The sequence below is a fragment of the Synchiropus splendidus genome, chromosome 9 (assembly GCF_027744825.2).
Source record: "Synchiropus splendidus isolate RoL2022-P1 chromosome 9, RoL_Sspl_1.0, whole genome shotgun sequence".
Taxonomy (NCBI): Eukaryota; Metazoa; Chordata; class Actinopteri; order Syngnathiformes; family Callionymidae; genus Synchiropus; species Synchiropus splendidus.
Window position 1 is genome coordinate 5,733,516 of NC_071342.1, and position 18,133 is coordinate 5,751,648.

The window sequence follows — 18,133 nt, forward strand, 5'->3', positions numbered from 1 at the left end:
GACCAAAACGTGCTTTATTTAAGCCACTAACAATAAAACAGTTATCGGTAATAATGCTATTATTAGTCTGGAATAATGAAGTGATTCAGTTATTATGTTTTTAAAATGAGGACTCTACTTTTACATGTGTACTTAAATAAAAATGGATTAGGGTTAGCTGTGTCGTGCATACGAACGTAAGGAACGAAGCAATTTTATTTGTTATTAACTAAAGAGTCACTCTTTTGTAGCTTAGTATTGATCCATAGTTTAATATCTGAGTGATTTTCCTTTTAAAATTGTACGTCTAAGCACGTTTTTTCTTCAAAATCAGGATATATATTCGTCAATGTTGTTATTTATAATTATTATATTGTTATTGTTAATATCGTTTACTCGGATTAATTTGAATCCGATGTCACCCTCTAGCGGCCATATGAAGTAGCTTCATGCAGCGGCTCACTCTAAATGTAAAGCGAACTTCGGTGGAACAACTTTTTAAGTTTTAAAGAAACTTCCAAGAACAAAACGGTAACTACAGTTAACTGTTAGTTGGTTTCGAAGAGAAGACGGACCGTTATATGTCGGGGTCATGTGATCGCCACTGTCACTCGGACAGAACGCCACTGGCCTTCAGACGCCTGTTGAGCGGCCGGAGCGCGCTGCTTTCCCGGAGCTGACTCGTCAGAAGCATTTCCCAAAAGGCCTCGCCGGTGAACTCAATCCGCAGTTGTTTATTGCCGTTCAGCTGACGAAGATTCTACGAGGAGCACCATGCGCTCCATAGCGGGGCTCGCGGCTATAGTGGCTGCCGCCAGCGTCTATCTCTACCTGCTCTCGACGCACCTTCCACCGGGACCAGCGCTCAACGAGGCAGACTCTCGGGACCACGAGGGTCACGACTTCAAGTACGTACACAGCCTCTGCCCTGAAAGGTGTCTTATTTTTCTGCATGAAGTCATTACAGTGTAGTTTGTAATAACACAACTTTTCAGTAATACGGAGTGCGATCGATTGATTCAAATCAATGAAGGGATCAAACACGTACAAAGCAAATGACTGAGAAATACAAGACCTGTTAGGATATATTCAAGCGTGTGTTTGGATCCACCGGTGTTTTCACGGTAAAGCAGCTGTCGCCGAGTCGTCATCTCGTATACGTGTACATTGGGATGTAAACAAACGACGAGGACAATACAGACGATTCTACCTGCAAAAAAAAAAAAAAACTTTTTCACGTTAATATGAAGGATTGTATTTTAACAGCAGGTGAAACATGAGCAACTGTTTCACTGGCTTCTGCATAGTTGGTGAAACCGAGCCCTGCAACCAGGGACCTCAGGCAGCCCCCAAGTGGCTGGGACACAAGTTCAGTTTGTCCTTTGTGATGCTACAGGATGTAGTTTCAAGTGAAATGTTTCCTCAAATAAGATGCCTCAATTTCAGGTCCGCTAGGAAGTGGTTAAAAAAATCTACATAAATCAAGTAAACGGCCGGACGTGTGAATATTCCATGAATCATGCAAGAACATAGCAACTGTTTTGTCATATGTTATAAGACAGTAATGACATCATGAAGCCTGTTATCATAACAAGCCTGACATCCTCTGAGCGGGAACATGCTCTTGATCTGCAGTGAGTATATTTTTTTTGGGCATATTTCATATTTTGCCGGGACCACCCGGATTATTATCACATCATGTGAAATACTGATTCCAGTTGGACTCTGAGTTCCCGGCTCACAGGAGCATGGACTGTTGCTTTCCTCAACAAGCAAATCTGATGTACAGAAAAGGCTTGGTCCTGCAATATTCTGCTGCACCACAAATGCTGCCGCCAGTCTGTTTCACAAACAATAACATGCATGCTTTTCTGAGACTCCAATGCAGGCATCGCTTACCGCTTTCCACGTAACAATTGTATCAAAGACATGTTGCCAGAAGTGAGAGAACCCGCGCCTCCAGAAGAGAGTGCAACCTTATCGCAGCGCCTTGGACCACTGGGCCGTCCTGACATATACTAGTTTGCACACAGGAAAATAGTTAGAATAGTTCATCTACCAAAGAGAAGTTGTTGAAATGTGATTTGAGTCAGTGCTTACAGGGGTGACAGTGACTGGTATTGATGTGGTTTAGACAGCTCCGTGCTGTGAATAAACGTAAAAGTTCTGTCAGAAGTGGGATTCGAACCCAAACTTCTCGACTCAGAGAAAGGAACGTCGTGTGTTGGACCACTTGGTTGCCTTTGTCACGGTGCAGTGAGTCGATCAAAGTTGTCAGAAATGGAATGATGTGACCGGCTGAGGGCGGCTGTGGCTCACATCTCTTTCAGATCCAGCAAACAGCTCTCTACCAGATCTGACCCACTGTTTTAACAGCATGTAGCCCAGATCCCAGAGTACATTCAGCCCACTTCTGGGCCTGATACATTTTGCGATGAGGATTGTTTCTGTGTGGACACAAGGGCTGTGACAGACAGTGTCATCTCAAGGCTGCTTGAGTAGCATCCACTCCTCTGGTGTTAGCCGTTAGCTATAGTAGTTCATGGCAAAAATCCCATGGTGTATTATAGTGTGAGCTGAGGAGGAAGTCAAACTGAATGTTTGCTGCCAGCTAGTGGCTGGGAACCTTAACACAGCTCAAGAAAACAAACTTGAAAAAATAAGGATACAGCACACTTCAAACATCAACCCATCAAGTTTCGCACTAGAGTGTATCAATATTTTCACATCCCATGGTAGACAATGTGTGTGTGCATGTGTGTTGTGTTGCAAACTAACAGGCAGGAGAATCTCCAGGGATGATAAAATAACGCCGAGCGAGACAGTCCTAGGTCAACAGCCGGGCTTCTGTGTGTGTGTGTGTGTGTGCAGCCAGTAAACTGATACAGTGTATACTGTTACAAGTGAAGTCATTCAAGAATGGCATGAGTATCTGCCAGTGAAACCCTTTGGCGAGACCCGGTTGGTCAGCCAATCATACACATTCTATTTTAGCGGTCATTATGAAGCCTTGTCTGTCTGACGACAACCTGAACCGAGACACTGCCACAGGAGCCTAGCGTGTACACGAGCGAATGCTCACACCACCTTTCGTTTCGGATTTATTAAAGAGCAAACGAAGATGAGAGAGATTTGTGCAATAGCATGGTACATGCATGACTTAAAATAAATGACTTATTTTAATGATATAAAACTGATTATTGATTCAAATCTAATGTAAAAATTCAGTCAGAAGTGGGACGGCCTTGGATGCTCATATACTGAAAAATAGAAACTGCTGGCGATTGGTGCTTTCCATGTTGTGAGTGTGTCGAAGAGAGATTGTCTGAAATAGGATTCAAACCCATGCTCACAGGAGAGACAGCAACCAGAATGCTGTGGTTCAGGTGGCTCTCAGCAAATTTCTGTCAAATGGGGGCTTCGAAAACATGCCTCCAGACCAGACTGCAGACAGAAGACAGCGCCTTGGACCTGAAAAGGTTGTTCCTTTAGCTTGGCATTTGTATCGAAGAGAAGGGGTCTGATGTGAGATTTGAACCTAAGCCTCGGATCAGAATGCTGCAACATCTCCTGCATTTGAGTTGAGCGACCTGTTCTCTGGATACAGAAAACATATTGTAATATCAATGCCATGCCATATCATGCGCACAGTAGGCACGAAGAGGAAAAGCCGTTGGGTCATGGTGAACCTCGAGGCCTGTTCACTAGCCAGTCAATTTAAATACAACACAAAAATGCATGGCCCACACAAGCAATGATGGCAGTGACACATCTACAATGTATCATGCGTTGGTTGCCCTCCGTTTGCTGCTACAAAACTGCAACACTGAATGAAAAGAACATTGGAATTACATCAGGTAAAAATACAGTTCACAAGTGGGGAGTCACAGAACTGAACATTTTAGTTGACAGATTATTGTCGGAAAGGGACTTCAAAGTTATTGCAAAAGATCCTTAATCTTAATGATAGTTTACTGTGACACATGGAAGGAAGTATGGATTCGTCAAATAAAGGTGGATGCTGGATCGGATACTGTTCTTTAACTATATCACACACAATGTTCTGCTCTTTATTATATGAATCAATTGCCTTTTCCACTTTGCTTTATACTGCTCAATTTTCATTTTTGGTGTGTGAAATATGTATTTTTCAAACATGGTATTTTTAACTTCTTTCATTTGTCTTTTTTTCCCATTTCAGTTTCCTTTCTTTCTTTTTGTTATTCAAAAATATTAAATAGACATCTATATTCATGCATCTCAAAGTAGCTTCCATTTACCCCTTAAATAAGAAAAACTCAACGTAACAGACAAGGCTCGTACACGTCAGCCTGCAAGCACTTTTCGTGTGGAAGTAGAGCTAAAATAAAAGTACCCACTGTGACACATTTCCCCTTTAAATACTGAACATACATCTCCACAGTTTCACATATCTATCATCAGCATTTCGACCAATAACAGAGCCGCATGCGGGTCAGCTGACCACTAGGGCCTGTATGCTGGAGCAGGTGGCTCAGAAAAAACTGCTTCTTGTGTTTCAGTCGGGGGATTTTAGTGTGTAAGTGGGGGTTTTCTCCCTGTACCCGCGAGATATTTCTGTCGCAGCTGTGACGCACTCAAGTAACACATGCAGCGAGGACTGTTTACTGCTCTTTATACCACTGCAGTATTACTTCAGTATTCCTATTTTTTTTAGCTTAATGTTGTAAATTTGGGATATATTTTGAAAAAAAAAAGTGTTTCACATTTCCACATCAGACGATAATTCAGTGTTTTGCATCACATCTCAAGATTGTCAAGGGGACTGCAAACAGCAAACTGCTGCAAGGACATACAGTGACCACATCACAAAAGACAAATTTTCCCTGCACTTGTTTTATTTAAAAAAAAGAACACCTTTTTAATTTACACTCAATCGGACAGCAGGTGGCAGTAGTGTTTCACAGCTCCTACACCAAGGCACACAGTGGGTGAGGGCTAGCAAAGCTATACAGGCGAATGGGAGTAACGTTCAAAATGTTCACGACTCCAGATGAAACTACACAGCTCACCCAAACCTAACTATTAATGGTGCATTCCAGTTGCCCCCGGAACTGTGAAATTCCCAGCTCCGCCTCCCCCACTGACGTCACCTGACTTCTCAGCCGGAAGGTGGGAAGGTTCTCACCACCCTGAGTTTGCAATCCAAGATGGCTTCCCCAAATGTAAACATGACGCAGAAGTTTAGAATAAATGAAGAACTCCACATACTCACGCAATTGCATTTCTTCTACAAGTGGGACGCAGATTTTTCAAGAACTTTCTAATATTCTGAGAATGCGCACTTGAGAATAGCTTTCGTGGATGTCGCCATTTTCTTTTACTCACTGAACTCCGCTGTGACTTCCAACTTCCGAGGTATCGATTTTCAGCGTTAACGTTCAGGGATCGTGTGCCCATCACTCTAGGGAGCAGAGGGGAGTGTGGATTTGCCCTTGAAATCAACCCTCAAAATGTCATGAGGTTGGATGCAGGCTTTAAATGAAATGATGAAATTGGTTGCGTTCACTAGTTCTGGTTTTGCGAATGTGAATGTTAAATGTTCTTCTCTGCGTCTGAGCCGAAGCCAAACAAACAGAACCAACGCAGCAGCAGGAACCAACATTTTTCCTGAATGAAAACAGTCAATCGCTGGCTACTACCTGTCACAGATGTGAGCGTGTTCGCTACATTTTCTAATTTGTATCTAGTGAAATCGCGTTTTCATCTCGAAAGATTTCCACTTGGGTTTTGGAAGCGCTAAGGGTACTGGGCCTAAGCTAGTCTGAACCATCTGATGACATCATCATGGGTGTGGTTTGTTTCCTTGCAGACTCAAGTTCCCCTCCGACCTGGACGAGCTGCGCGACCTGGCAGAGATGCTCAAGTTTTACAAGCGAGAACACTACAGCTACGTCCTGCTGCTCTTCTGCAGCGCGTACCTGTACAAACAGTCCTTCGCGATTCCTGGCTCATCGTTTCTGGTCAGCCCGCATCTCTGGTTATAGGTGAAGCCACGTGCGCAGAAACCCATGGTCTTTTGTCCCGTCTGGTGTAGAACATGCTGGCCGGAGCCATCTTCGGACCGTGGGAGGGTTTGTTGCTGGCTTGTTTACTCACCACCACCGGCTCCACTTTCTGCTTCCTCCTCTCGTCCACTTTCGGAAAGCAGCATGTAGTTCAGCTCTTTCCAGACAAGGTGGCGCTGTTGCAGAGGAAGGTGAGTGTTTGAGAAAATTTCAGATTATTTTTGCGCTGCTGCTGAACGGTTCCTGTCACAGCCCTTCTCTTCTCCTCCATACTCTCTCGCTTCTTTCTTCCTGCTGTCAGGCAGAAGAAAACCGTAGCAGTTTGTTCTTCTTCCTCCTCTTCCTCCGTTTCTTCCCCATGACTCCTAACTGGTTCCTTAATATCACCTGTCCTGTCCTCAACATCCCTCTGCCTATCTTCTTCTCCTCTGTGTTCATAGGTGAGACAGCGTGCCACTGAAACACGCCCACAACACCACAAAAACGCATCACGCAACCTCAAATCTTCAACTGCAGCAAGCTGAAAGATAACAAAAGTGATTTTGCCTCATGTTCTCTGTCCAAGGCCTGATCCCGTATAACTTCATCTGCGTGCGCACCGGCTCCATCCTCTCAGAGATCTCCTCCATGGATGACATCTTCTCCTGGGGCACTCTGGCGCAGCTGCTGGCCATCGCAGTGGCCGCCCTGGTGCCCGGTGCTCTGATCAAGCGCTACGGCGAGTCTCACCTGAAGGTGGACGGGATGGATGACAGGAGTCTGGGACCCGCCCAACACAACCAGGAACAGAAGAGACGGTGATCCCTGGAAAAAAAAAACAGGACATGGTTTTACACCTTCTTTGAATATGAACGCAAAAAAGGAGCATCATCCTACTGTAAACAACATTGTCATTTTTACAGTGTTTTATTTTAGTCAAAAGTTTGCAATCAGGACTCAAACATTGTGACCAGGGTGAAGTAAACATTGCGTATTAGAAACACAACCGCTACACGTGACCGTGTGGCGTCATACTCACGTTCATGCGCGTTTGGCGCCCTCTGGTGTTTGGAAATCCAAATATCTATCTCTGCAAAAATGGATTTTTTGAAGAATAGCGGTGTGGAGTTGGACAGCACTTGAAAACCGTATTGATTCTTAGTTTACTATTTCATATGTAGTTTACAGTTTTTAGCCTTGGCGTCACATTTTAAAGCACTTAAAAACACACGTGTCTTAACGTAGCTGTGCTGCAAGTACAACTGCTCCTCTCAGTTCACTGTGATCTTCTCACGCACCTCGAGAAATTACAATCCACCATGCTGATAAAGATGTCATGTAAAAATGACTCGCCCTAATTTAAGCAATATAGCTACTGTTTACTTCTATATATACACACGTGAGAAGTTGCTGCTCTTGAGGATACAACTTGAGTTAGTAAAACACAATGCTGTTAATGCTTGTTAGATTTGTTGCACTTTGTCACAAAACGTGTGATTTTAAAATGATTTTCAGAGTCTTAAACTGTGCCTTCATGTGACACTAATTTGCAAGTTCTGATGACTTATTTTATCTGCTTTGAGTGTGTTTAGTGGAAGCAGTCATATTCAATAACCAATACAACCATGCAACATTTATTACAAGCCATACATTTTAATCTCTCTCATAAACTCTCATAACTCAGAATTCTCCCCATGACTAATAAAAACAAACCTTAACACTGTCTGTCATCAACCAGTGTACTTTGAAAAACAAGCAACTTTTTATATGTCATGTGTTTTAGATCTATTTTAACGTGTCAATCACCAAAATGTTTTATAAAATCATTTTCTTTGTGGAATTTGCTGAGACAAGTCCGAGCACTCATCAATACTATTTCTCTTTCTGTCTGTCTATAGATTGACTTTCATTTTTATTCGATTGTTTTTAATATTAAATAACTACTATTCAACACTGACTTTTCCTCTAATTTTCATTTCAATACGCTTCTTTCCATGATAGGCAACAAATAAAGTAGCATTAGGGTGTAAATATTTATTTGGTTCCCTCAGTAGTTAATACAGCTGATACATTAAAAACACTGACACACACACACACACGTACCCTGCGCACATACACACTTTAAAAGGACACCAGCTAGGAGTGAAACACACGCACCCGATGGTGAATGCATCACCTTCAGAGGCGGCTGGAGACATGCTCATGTTCAGGACAAGTATAAAATAAATGCAGAGGCTGAGTTGTGTCCATTTAAATACACTCTTGCTTCATATGTGAATGCATAATCAAGGTTCAATGTAAACATCCTCAGATCGGTAGTGTTTTGCAAACGTTACGGTCGTGATTTGACTTCTGTTTCAGTTATATATATTTTAAAATATGTATAGGAGAACCCATGTTCCATATTCAGTCAGTGCACAGTTCCAGTGTAGAGCACATCATGCAGGGAGACAATGTAGTGAACCAGCCCAAAGTGACTGCTGACATGTGCACACTTGAGAAGATGGCACACACCAACTTATTGATGCTTTTTTTTTTTTTTTTTTTTTTAAGTAGAAAAAGTTCTTCTCAGCTTCTCAGGCTGCAAATTCAACCTCTTCTCGTTTGTTATCAATGTTTCAGGCCACAGGACAGAATGATTAACAAGCCTTATCCAATAGTATATATGGCTGGTACCTTAAACACCGGAGTTAAATATCTAACTTATTCTAAATAATAAGAAACACATTTTTTAGCAGTACTATTGTATGACCCACAACCCTCATTTTGGTTCCTCTTAATGCAGACTACCTTTAACAGGCCTGAATATCAATTTGAATGTCACATAATCTTCCTGGATATTAATCTCCATTTTGACTGGCCAACATATAAATGTAACATTTAAATAGCCTCAATATGCAATATGCAGGATCCCTTGGTTTTTATGACACAAGTCCACTGTTGCATCATCCTACACATCAAAAGTATCACAAATAGGTGTACTTTCTGTAGCCTCTTCTGCCCTTCAGGGGCATGAGGAATGTGGCAAAAGAGGGGCGAGGGAAGCAGTCAGGCTCACATGCTGCCCCTCGTCCACTGCATATTTCACAGTGGACCACTTTTAAATTGATTCTGCGTCACTATCTAATGGTTCTGTTTTAATAAGGAACGATCAAAAAGTGGTGTCATGATACAGTAACTCTAGAGTGATAGTGCAGTTTTGATTCATGGTTGGGTGTACACACCCAAAAAGAATCTGCCTGTGCGCCCACGCATGCGATAAATATGAAATGGCATTTAAATATTACAGTAAATCGACACTGTGTTTTAGCAGCAGGCTGGGAGGAGGAGCTGCACCGTAAGGCACTTGTGCTTTGGTTTGGCTGCACGAGGATTCACATGTCATTTTTTCAAACCTCCTATTTGGTAAAATCTGCCACGCAGCTCAACTCTCTGTGGAGGATGTGAAGTGGTACAGCAATGTGGCCGTGTCCTTGAAGCGCTCCTGACCCGTCATGTGAGCCAACACGCCTCCCTGCCACAATCGACCCCCGTAGCGCTCGGCTTCCACCCTGCCGGCGGACAGGCCTCGCTCCACCAGCCAGTCTACCAGGATGCTGCCAGGAAACGTACATTCAGGATGAGAGAGGAAAGTTGTGGGGTGGGGGTCGTGCTGGTGAGGGGGGTGCAGGTCAGCAGGGCTAAACTGGGGCTCGTTGGCAGAAGTCTGAAGGGAACTCTCCGGTTCCTGCTGCAGAAGAATCTCAGACCTGCGCTCTTCGCGAGGCTGCCTTCCACACCTGTCGGCATCAGAGGAAGGATTCACCTGTGGGAGCGCTCACACTCTCGCCCGAGCCACTAGGAGGAGCCATGGAAAAGGCAAGGGCCGCAGACAGGAAACAAGCAGAGAAAAAAAAAAAGCATGACAGAAGAAAAAGAACATCAGAAGAAAATAAGCAGGGACCAAAACAATCCAAAAGATAGTTTGTAAAAAGTCATAGTTTTGTTTTTTAATGGAGCAGAAGGATGCAGTTCTCAATAGAAAAGGGAACTCCAGCTGAACACCAGACCAGCAACCAGGTGATCAGGTCAAGCAAAGTCAGATAGCTTTGACTGAAGCGCAGCATGAGCTCAACAGTGGGTACATGCATTTTCTTTCCTTCTGAGCAGCCTAGTGACTACTTCTGACCAAAAACCCAAAGGAGCTGGAGCATCAGGCCAAAGCTGGAGCAGTGGCATCGCGACCTCTTACCTGTGGACGATATCTTGCACACACTGGTCTTTGTGGTAGCGGACGAACTGAGTGCAGGTGAGTCGGACTTCCTCGGCCACCTCCGCAGGACTCACCTCCTCACCATCCCTGCCGTGCCACATGGTGAGCAGCCTGCGCAACAGCAACAACTCGTAGTTTAGTTTGACAAGTCAGTGACTCAGAACTCACCGCTTCTTGAAAGGCAGAATGATGAGATGCCGGTCCAGACCAAAGATCCCAAAAGAGAGAAAGCCCTGTGGTGGAAAAGCAAGAACTGATCCGGTCTGTTTGTGAACACAGACTTGAATGTGACTCCCGACCTGTCCGTAGTTGGCCACAGCACAGAAGAACTGCAGCTCCAGGTAGAGTCGTCCCGGATCTTTGTTGAACAGCCACCACAAGCAACTGGACAGGTTCTGAGCAGAGACAAGAGTCAATCTGGGTCTGACTCAGGGACTAATGTCAGACTCACCGCAAGCAAACTAACGCTGAGCAGCAGACACAGCAGAACATGTCTGACGGTCTGCTTCTCATCTGGAGCCTGACGCCCAGGAGGAGGGAGGTCCAGCGGCTGCTCGGACATGGAGCAACTCTGTCGCGGGTGCTGCAGACCATCGCACAGCGACCCCATGTGGCCTGGAGGAAGAATGTCAGTCACATTGTTTGTCCAACAAACACGGACACAGCACTGTCTAGAAGAGCTCATGAGAGGAGCTCTTGAAAGTGGAAGAGATGACACTAATGATGTTTACCAGAACCATTGGTGTGCTCCCTCTGCGAGCTCACCACCATGTCAGGGATGTTTTGTGGAGGAGAACAGTGGTTTAGATCTGGAAACACATCAGAAATGTGGAACGTGGCAGCATCAGGACAAATCCCAAACTGAAGAAACACTCAGAGACCTGAGACCCAGAGCTCACCATCGCAAGTGTACGGAGCTATTGACACAATATGGCATCTGAGCAACTGCATACAAAGAGATCACTTATTCTCAAGGACTAATTAAAAGATCAACTGATAGAGGAGTCACAAGTTGAAGCTTTATGTTACTTCGTCAAACAAGTTGATGACACATGTTAATGCTGCAAAATAATTGTGCACTGAAGATGTACTACTTTGCCGAATAACATGAACACAGCGCTTGTAAAGAGTGGTCCATTGGAACCCAACCGGGAGTGTCGTCCAATAGTATCTCTCCTATAGCTCCATCTTTCAATAGACAGGACTTCAGTCTGGACATACAGTCAGAGGCAGCACCCGTCTTCTGTCTACCGACTCAGAGCTCAAACGCCGGGAAGCAGCTAAATCCAGCTTCAGCTGTCAAAAACCAAGCTGAAGATGTTCAAGTATCACTGTAAGACGATAAGATGAAGAAGGTTGCAACGTTCTACCCATCACAGAAACATTGCAGCTCCACTGGAGTTTTTAACCTCTTACTTGTGTCTACGAGAGATGCTGAATGAACAATGAATGAACAAAATATGTGCATCTATTTTGGAGCTGTTCTGTTTACAAACAAATGAAGGAACTACATTTTTAATAATAATTATAAAATGTACCTCTCTGACTGGCGGGAGTGAAGAGCTTGAGCTACTTTAACAATGAGACATTAATGACTCCCAACATGCTTGTTTGCTTGTGATCCATTATATGTTTGTTTTTAGTTAAGTCCTTGATTTAGAAGAAAAGTCAAATTATAATAAGCTATGTAATTAAATATTAAACGACATAACACGTTGCAGGTGCTGACAGAATTGAAATACAGAGGTGAGATCAAGTTACCCGAGTTGATGCTACATGCAGAGCTCAGCATTTGCTGCGGCCGGTGGGATTCTTCCAGCGAGCCTGGGTTCCTCAGCTCTTCACTGACACCCAGGGCGGCGGCTCTGCTGAGGACATGGTAGCCCCTCTGGTTGCGGTCACCCTGACTGAGGCCCATCAGGGAAATGGCCCCTAACACGAGGCTGACTGAGAGCACCACAGCCGTGCTGATGATCTGCATACAGGACAGACAAAATCGCTCACTAAACTTTGATGTGAAGGGATTTAAATAAACAAGACCAATAAAAAGCAAATGAATCTCAGGTTTTCACCTTCATTTAAAACACTGCGTTGGTATTTGGACAGATACACAAATCTTACCTGAGCTCTTCCGTAGAAAAACGCAGAGTCAATCGTCTCAGTTTGTTCTCCGAAGATCAGAAGTCCTCCGACCATGATTAGAGGTACGCTACAAACACAGACTTGAAATTAAATTCAAGAAAAAACTTTTCAGTCATTCGACAGCGGGAGGCAACTACAGTGCTCAGAGAAAATCCACACAAGCAAGGGTTGAACACTGTTTTTTGCAAGAGTGCATTTACTTTTAAATGAATGATAAATACTGTCATCGTGCCATATTTAAAAAAAAAAATCAATTGTACAAGCATGTTTTCTTCCTGCCTCCTAAAAAAGCAATGATGTGGCTAGGATTCACTTACCCCCAGCCTAAAGCCATGAACACTCCTGGTCGAAGTCTCAGCAGATCATCTCTGGTGGTCAGAGCCAAACACAGAGGAATCAAACCTGCAACAGGACAAGCAAAAAATCCAACTCCTCACTCTCAAATGACAAACGGATTAACAGACAGACAGATAGTAAGGATGGGCGATACGGACAAAAAAATATGATTTTTTTTTTTCATTTTGGCAATAACGATAATTATGACGATAAATACATTTTTGATTATGTGTTGGACACACTACAGTCTCTCTTGAAACTGTTTTATGATGAAACTTATTAGTGGAGTTTGTCTTCAACATCATCATTTTTTTATGTTTAAATATAATAGTTAACTAAGTGCAGAGATGAGAAATTCAGTATCTCACATATCTCGTAGAAGCCAGTCGTGTCTGACAGCGTGCTCTGCCAGTTTTATTTCAGGGTTAAATTGAGCCGTAAGTCAGCTGTCCCCAATATACTCAGGTCTGTTAACAGTTTACTTTAACTATGGACCCATCTGGACAAATTTCCAATATGCTACAGAAGAAATAATAGAAATAATCTGAATGAATGATCGTTTAGTCATATTCTATTCTCGAAAACATTCTACAAACTATCAGCCTTTTTGCTAAGTGTGATGAAAAATCTTTTCATAATTCTCTCACCTGAAACAGTTTTTTTCATTTACATGTTTGAAGATTTCATTAATACTCAGACTGAATCAAAATTTGTTGATGGTCCCTAACTGATTCTGGGTTATAGCATAAGCGCTGCCTGTGAGAGCGATCAGTGAACCCTAATGGGGTTACAGAGGGGATGTCCGTCAAAGATCCAACAAGTTTCACCACAGTGTTGCTCAGCTGTCACCGCAGAGCTGGAGAGCAGGGCGTGCCATCATGGTCTCGTCGTATTCGTGTCAAGAGTTAGCAGTGTGTTCATCGTATTTATCATGAGATTCCAAATTCTCATTGCGAGGATTGCTTTTGGCAGCATATCGTATACGATAAGTTATCGACCATCCCTAACAGATAGATATATAGACCTCTCATACCAGTCCAAATATAGGTGCTGTACAGTGAGCCATAGAGCATGGTGAAGGTGAGAGTTTTGCTGATGAGGTTGTCCTCTTGCTTCACCAGAAAGTTCCAGAGAATCATGCTGACGCAAACCAGGAACTAGAAAAGTCATTAAAATACAAATAAATCAAATTCCATTACGCACTTATCAATGTGTCATCACATTTATGTGGGAGCAAACCTGAGCCAGGAAGAGATTCAAGGCGAAGAGATGAGGGAGCCGGTTGAATTTCCTGCTCAGTAACATGACGGTGATGGTCCAAACCTGAGACAGGGAGCCACGACACAAATACTCAGATCTTGCTTTGATGCTGAACCTTAAAGTACAGCTGGACTCACCAGAGCGATGAGGCAGACAATGCTGATGTTGAAGCTGACGTTCTGAAGCTCAGTCACCAGTGGCAGCGGGTCCATCAGAGGGATGGTTAGCAGCCAGGCAGACACATACATGATGGGAGCAGAGAGGAAGGTACTGATGACCATCCCCGATGTCACCTGAAGACACAAACAGACTATCAAACTACAGAAAGCGGATGACATGTTTGTCATTCCTGTCTGTCGCTACACCCAAAAGAACTTTTTTTCATATGTATTAGAACAACACGGTTTCTCATTGTGGCGTATCCAGGACTGTTAAGTGCACTCACCACCTCTAACTCCATGTTGTAGTGGCCAGCATAGATGGCCACACTAGGTGCAGTGGGGAAGACCCCATACAGGAAAGCAAAGTTGGACAAACTGGTGTGATTGGCACTGGTGCTGTTTACACCAACGTCCAAAATATCCACCATGTCCTTACACACCAGGGGCATCACAAGCCTGCACAACAAACACGCACATACACAACAGTCTTAGCCACGAGGAGTATACAGTGCAGCTCTAATGAGAAACCACGACGACATGACTCACAGTTTGGCCGTGATGAGAAGAATCAAAGCGACTCCGGCGTCTCTAGTCAGCTTTCTCAGTTGGCCAACCTGCAGCCGAAGCGTTATTGTGGTCGTTCATTTTTCAAACACTTACATGTTGAGCTTGGACAACAGATCATCAGGAACTGGGAAGACCAAGGCTTGACCCCATGACTCCCACGAAAACCACTTGAACTTATGAGATTTTACTTTAGTCAAGTTCATTAAAAAGAGATTGGGAACGGTATTTCACTTGGAAATGCTGAGCTTTCGTCTCTTAACCCCTTCACTGCAGCTACATACAAATCACCAGGTTTTGTCTTGATTTCATGGTTATAGAATAGAAAAATAAATAAACCATCAGTTAGTTCTTCAGTCATTTTCTTTGAAGACAAGTTACACTTTCAGCATCTGGTAATTAAGAATCATTACTGTGAGTCTTTGACCATTTAATTACAGTTTAAATGAAATAAAGATAACGCAACTGAGATTTTAAGCTATATTAAGATGGTAATAACTTTAAAATGACATCAATCAGCCAACTGAGACAGTAGTTACAATAATTGTTCTATTCCACACATCTCCAACAACAAACTTTCACTTCTGGACTCAAGTTATTCAGTTTTTCTGCCCGTTACTAAGACGGATGCCCGGGCGCCTGGGGAGAACTGAGCAGCCTGGTGGTGTCCCTCTCAATGAAAACTACATCATGGCTTTGAGAGTGACTGAAAAAATGTGATGCAATATTACTTAAGTAGCCTCGTAAGTACGATTAAATATTTTCAAACTTAATAAACATTAAAGAACCCACACCCCAGTTAGCTAGCACAGCATCATCGCACTTACATTGTCCTCAGGCGACTCAATTCTTACTCCTTGTAAAGTGACTTTTTTAATGCCAATATGCATGTAAGTGTCATGCATGTTTGGAAAACAGTCACTTTATAATCATACAATTTTGTTCGCAAATAATGACCACCATCAGCCCCTGCAGTTATAGATAATAACTAGCAAATAAATACACAAGGAGGGCATTAAGCTGACACCGAAAACATCAGGCTTTCCGGCAGGATTTCTAAAACAATGTCAGCGCAGCTGAAAAAAAAAAGCCCAAAAAACAGAACAGAACGCATGCCAATAAAGACACGACAGAGAAACAATGAATCAGCGCAGAAGGCATTGACATCTCACCATGGTCAGCCCAAGGTAAAACAAAGCGGCTCCTCCAAAAGAGTTGGCCAGTCCGTCTATGAACTCTGAGAGCACAGCAGGGATCTTCTGTCCCAGTGCAAAGTGGGAGATGATTCCTACTATCACCATGAATACAATTGGGTTTTTCAACACCTGTGGAGAAAAGCCAGCAGGTAAGGCTAAGACAAATCAAACAGGAAGAAGAGGAGAATTAAATAGATGAATTTTTTTTTTACTGTATGTGTACCTGGAAGATCACGACGGCGAGGATTCTGATGGTGCTGCGCTGTGGGTGGCTGGCCTGCTTCCAGTGCTGCACCTCACACAGAGCGAAGCCGATGGGATTCAGCAACATTAAGGAGACTGGTGCGACCAGATAGATGTACTGGAGATACTCAGGATACGTGCTCCTGTACAAGGCATCGACTGACACAACACAGAAAGATGAATAAAGGGCTGAACTCAGCGGGATTCTGGCTCTCTCACCTATCGGGTATCCCAAAGCAAAGTCATTGCTTTGCGTAGCAAAGATGGCGTACAGACCGGCTTTGCTGTACCTGCTCTCTGGACTGGCCACCATCAGGGTGAGGACACACACCAGCATGAACACCGCCACCTACACAGAGGATGGAATGGAAAACAAGTTATATATATATATATATATATATATTGGAGGTGTCATTTATGTTAAGTTGTGAGGTTAATTTATCGACTCATAAAAACCTGATATCGTCTCACTTAAAAGATGCTCACACATTCCTTGCCAAAAGAGAGAGCTATCTAATAAAAATCCTATCAGTATTTATGATTCATACAATATACTTTCAATCAAAATATAATTCAACATGCAGTGTTCAACCATTCAGCAGCAAAACTTGATGAATTTCACTCCCACTTTGCAAACAATGCCCACCCAACAATACGTTAAAGCACAACATAACAGCATGAAATTGCTGAACATTAGTTTAAGAACAAAGGTGTGCTTCTACTGACCTTGGCAACCAGGACACTCCAGAAAAATGCCCAGATGACATCTCCGAAGTCCAACAGCACCATGTTTTTGAAGAGCAGAGCAGGAAGTGCAAACTTGGACACAAAGTTTCCTAGACCCTTGGCCTGATGCTCTGTGATTATATCGGCCCTAAATAAAAAAAAAATTGCCTTAATATGACCTAGCATTAAGAAGATTGATTACCATTTTCATTTTTGATCTGACACTTCTTTTACTTCTCATTATATGAAGCAGCTAAATATCATAAAGTGAATTATTTAACCCTAACAATATGTGTTAACTTAGTGAACTCCAGTACAAATGAACACAACCTTCATAATTCAGAAGTACAGGGACAACAACAACTCTAATTGAGGCTTCATTTGGCAAACAAATATTGACTTCTTGCCAAGGCAACTATTGACATCAATTGTGACATTTAATCGTGCAGAGAATTACCTGCCAGCAATGTAACCACACATTATAATGCCGAAACACTCGAGCAGAGCTGGGAAAAGCTTGTCGATGGACATGTGGGGGACAACAGCAGAGCCAGCCAAGCTGCTGTGGGAGATGTTCTTTCCATGGATGAGAACATAGTTGCTGGCAGTCTCCATGGCGATGCATGTACCGGAAATCCTCAGAGGTCAGGTGATGGTGCTACCTTCAGAGATGTTCGGGAGAGAAAGAGAGTAAAATCAGCACAGAAAATGTGGTTGTTCTCAAACACGTCAGCAGATTCCAGGTGAAATAAAAAATGTTGCATCGAATGAAATATTTTACAGGGATCAAACGTCACGAATATGGGACTAAATGCTGACTGCAGAGCAAAAACAAGGCTAGCACATGCTAAAAACATCAGTAATACTGACGGACGGAGACGTGTTTTGCTCAATCACGAAGCACAGCTGGCCTCTCCATAAAGTACCAAATTCCACATGACTTACCAGCCCGCGCTAACAGACCATTTTGTCCTGAATAGCAGCACAAGTGAGGCGCCAGAACCGCTTTGCTCGGTTCCGTCTGCTGGTGTTGTTTCAGAGAGTAGTCCGAATCTGACAGCTGCAGTGTGGCCAAGCCCAATGTAATGACTTACAAGCAAGCGAGCCAATCAGTGTCCTAGGAGTCTGAGCCCGTCGACTCTGATTGGACACTTGGATGTCGCGCGTGACGCCACACTGTTCTTGCTGTGTTCATGTGACACAGCAAAAACGTGAGCATCCAAATCACACGCTTTTTTCATTTCAATA

At 43.3% G+C, this 18,133-nt stretch overlaps 2 protein-coding genes across 9 annotated transcripts; one reads left to right on the top strand and one right to left on the bottom strand.

Moving 5' to 3' along the window:
* Positions 1–32: 32 nt before the first annotated feature.
* Positions 33–7,951, top strand: LOC128764542 (transmembrane protein 41A-B-like). The gene is made up of 5 exons (XM_053874338.1): positions 33–887; positions 5,831–5,981; positions 6,056–6,217; positions 6,328–6,466; positions 6,592–7,951. The coding sequence occupies exons 1-5, from the start codon at positions 754–756 to the stop codon at positions 6,825–6,827; spliced, it is 822 nt and encodes a 273-aa protein (XP_053730313.1). The 5' UTR covers positions 33–753; the 3' UTR covers positions 6,828–7,951.
* Positions 4,898–17,977, bottom strand: gpr155b (G protein-coupled receptor 155b). Of its 8 annotated transcripts, XR_008415776.1 has the most exons (21): positions 17,831–17,977; positions 17,343–17,547; positions 16,886–17,033; positions 16,379–16,508; positions 16,140–16,318; positions 15,893–16,045; positions 14,703–14,770; positions 14,441–14,612; positions 14,133–14,288; positions 13,975–14,058; positions 13,769–13,892; positions 12,717–12,801; positions 12,379–12,466; positions 12,019–12,232; positions 10,989–11,066; positions 10,709–10,872; positions 10,557–10,652; positions 10,426–10,490; positions 10,237–10,368; positions 5,940–9,784; positions 4,899–5,867 (listed from the first exon to the last, which is right to left on the bottom strand). XR_008415776.1 is itself a non-coding variant. In XM_053874333.1 (20 exons), the coding sequence occupies exons 2-20, from the start codon at positions 17,498–17,500 to the stop codon at positions 9,430–9,432; spliced, it is 2,442 nt and encodes an 813-aa protein (XP_053730308.1). In that variant the 5' UTR covers positions 17,501–17,547; positions 17,831–17,977; the 3' UTR covers positions 4,898–9,429. The 8 variants fall into 8 exon arrangements, 7 of the variants coding, with proteins under 7 accessions (XP_053730308.1, XP_053730306.1, XP_053730307.1 ...); XM_053874333.1 differs by having other exon boundaries at positions 4,898–9,601; positions 10,237–10,344; XM_053874331.1 differs by having other exon boundaries at positions 4,898–9,784; positions 10,237–10,344.
* Between the last annotated feature and the right edge of the window lie 156 nt (positions 17,978–18,133).

What these genes read in the sequence shown, in the direction of transcription:
- LOC128764542 (XM_053874338.1), top strand. Translation starts at nt 754, where the DNA reads ATGCGCTCCATAGCGGGGCTCGCGGCTATAGTGGCTGCCGCCAGCGTC. An exon ending in CACGAGGGTCACGACTTCAA is followed by an intron (nt 888 to 5,830) that starts GTACGTACACAG and finishes GTTTCCTTGCAG; the next exon opens with ACTCAAGTTCCCCTCCGACC. An exon ending in TGGCGCTGTTGCAGAGGAAG is followed by an intron (nt 6,218 to 6,327) that starts GTGAGTGTTTGA and finishes TCCTGCTGTCAG; the next exon opens with GCAGAAGAAAACCGTAGCAG.
- gpr155b (XM_053874330.1), bottom strand. Translation starts at nt 17,500, where the DNA reads ATGGAGACTGCCAGCAACTATGTTCTCATCCATGGAAAGAACATCTCC. An exon ending in TGTGGTTACATTGCTGGCAG is followed by an intron (nt 17,034 to 17,342) that starts GTAATTCTCTGC and finishes TTTTTTATTTAG; the next exon opens with GGCCGATATAATCACAGAGC. An exon ending in TGAATCTCTTCCTGGCTCAG is followed by an intron (nt 13,893 to 13,974) that starts GTTTGCTCCCAC and finishes TGACTTTTCTAG; the next exon opens with TTCCTGGTTTGCGTCAGCAT.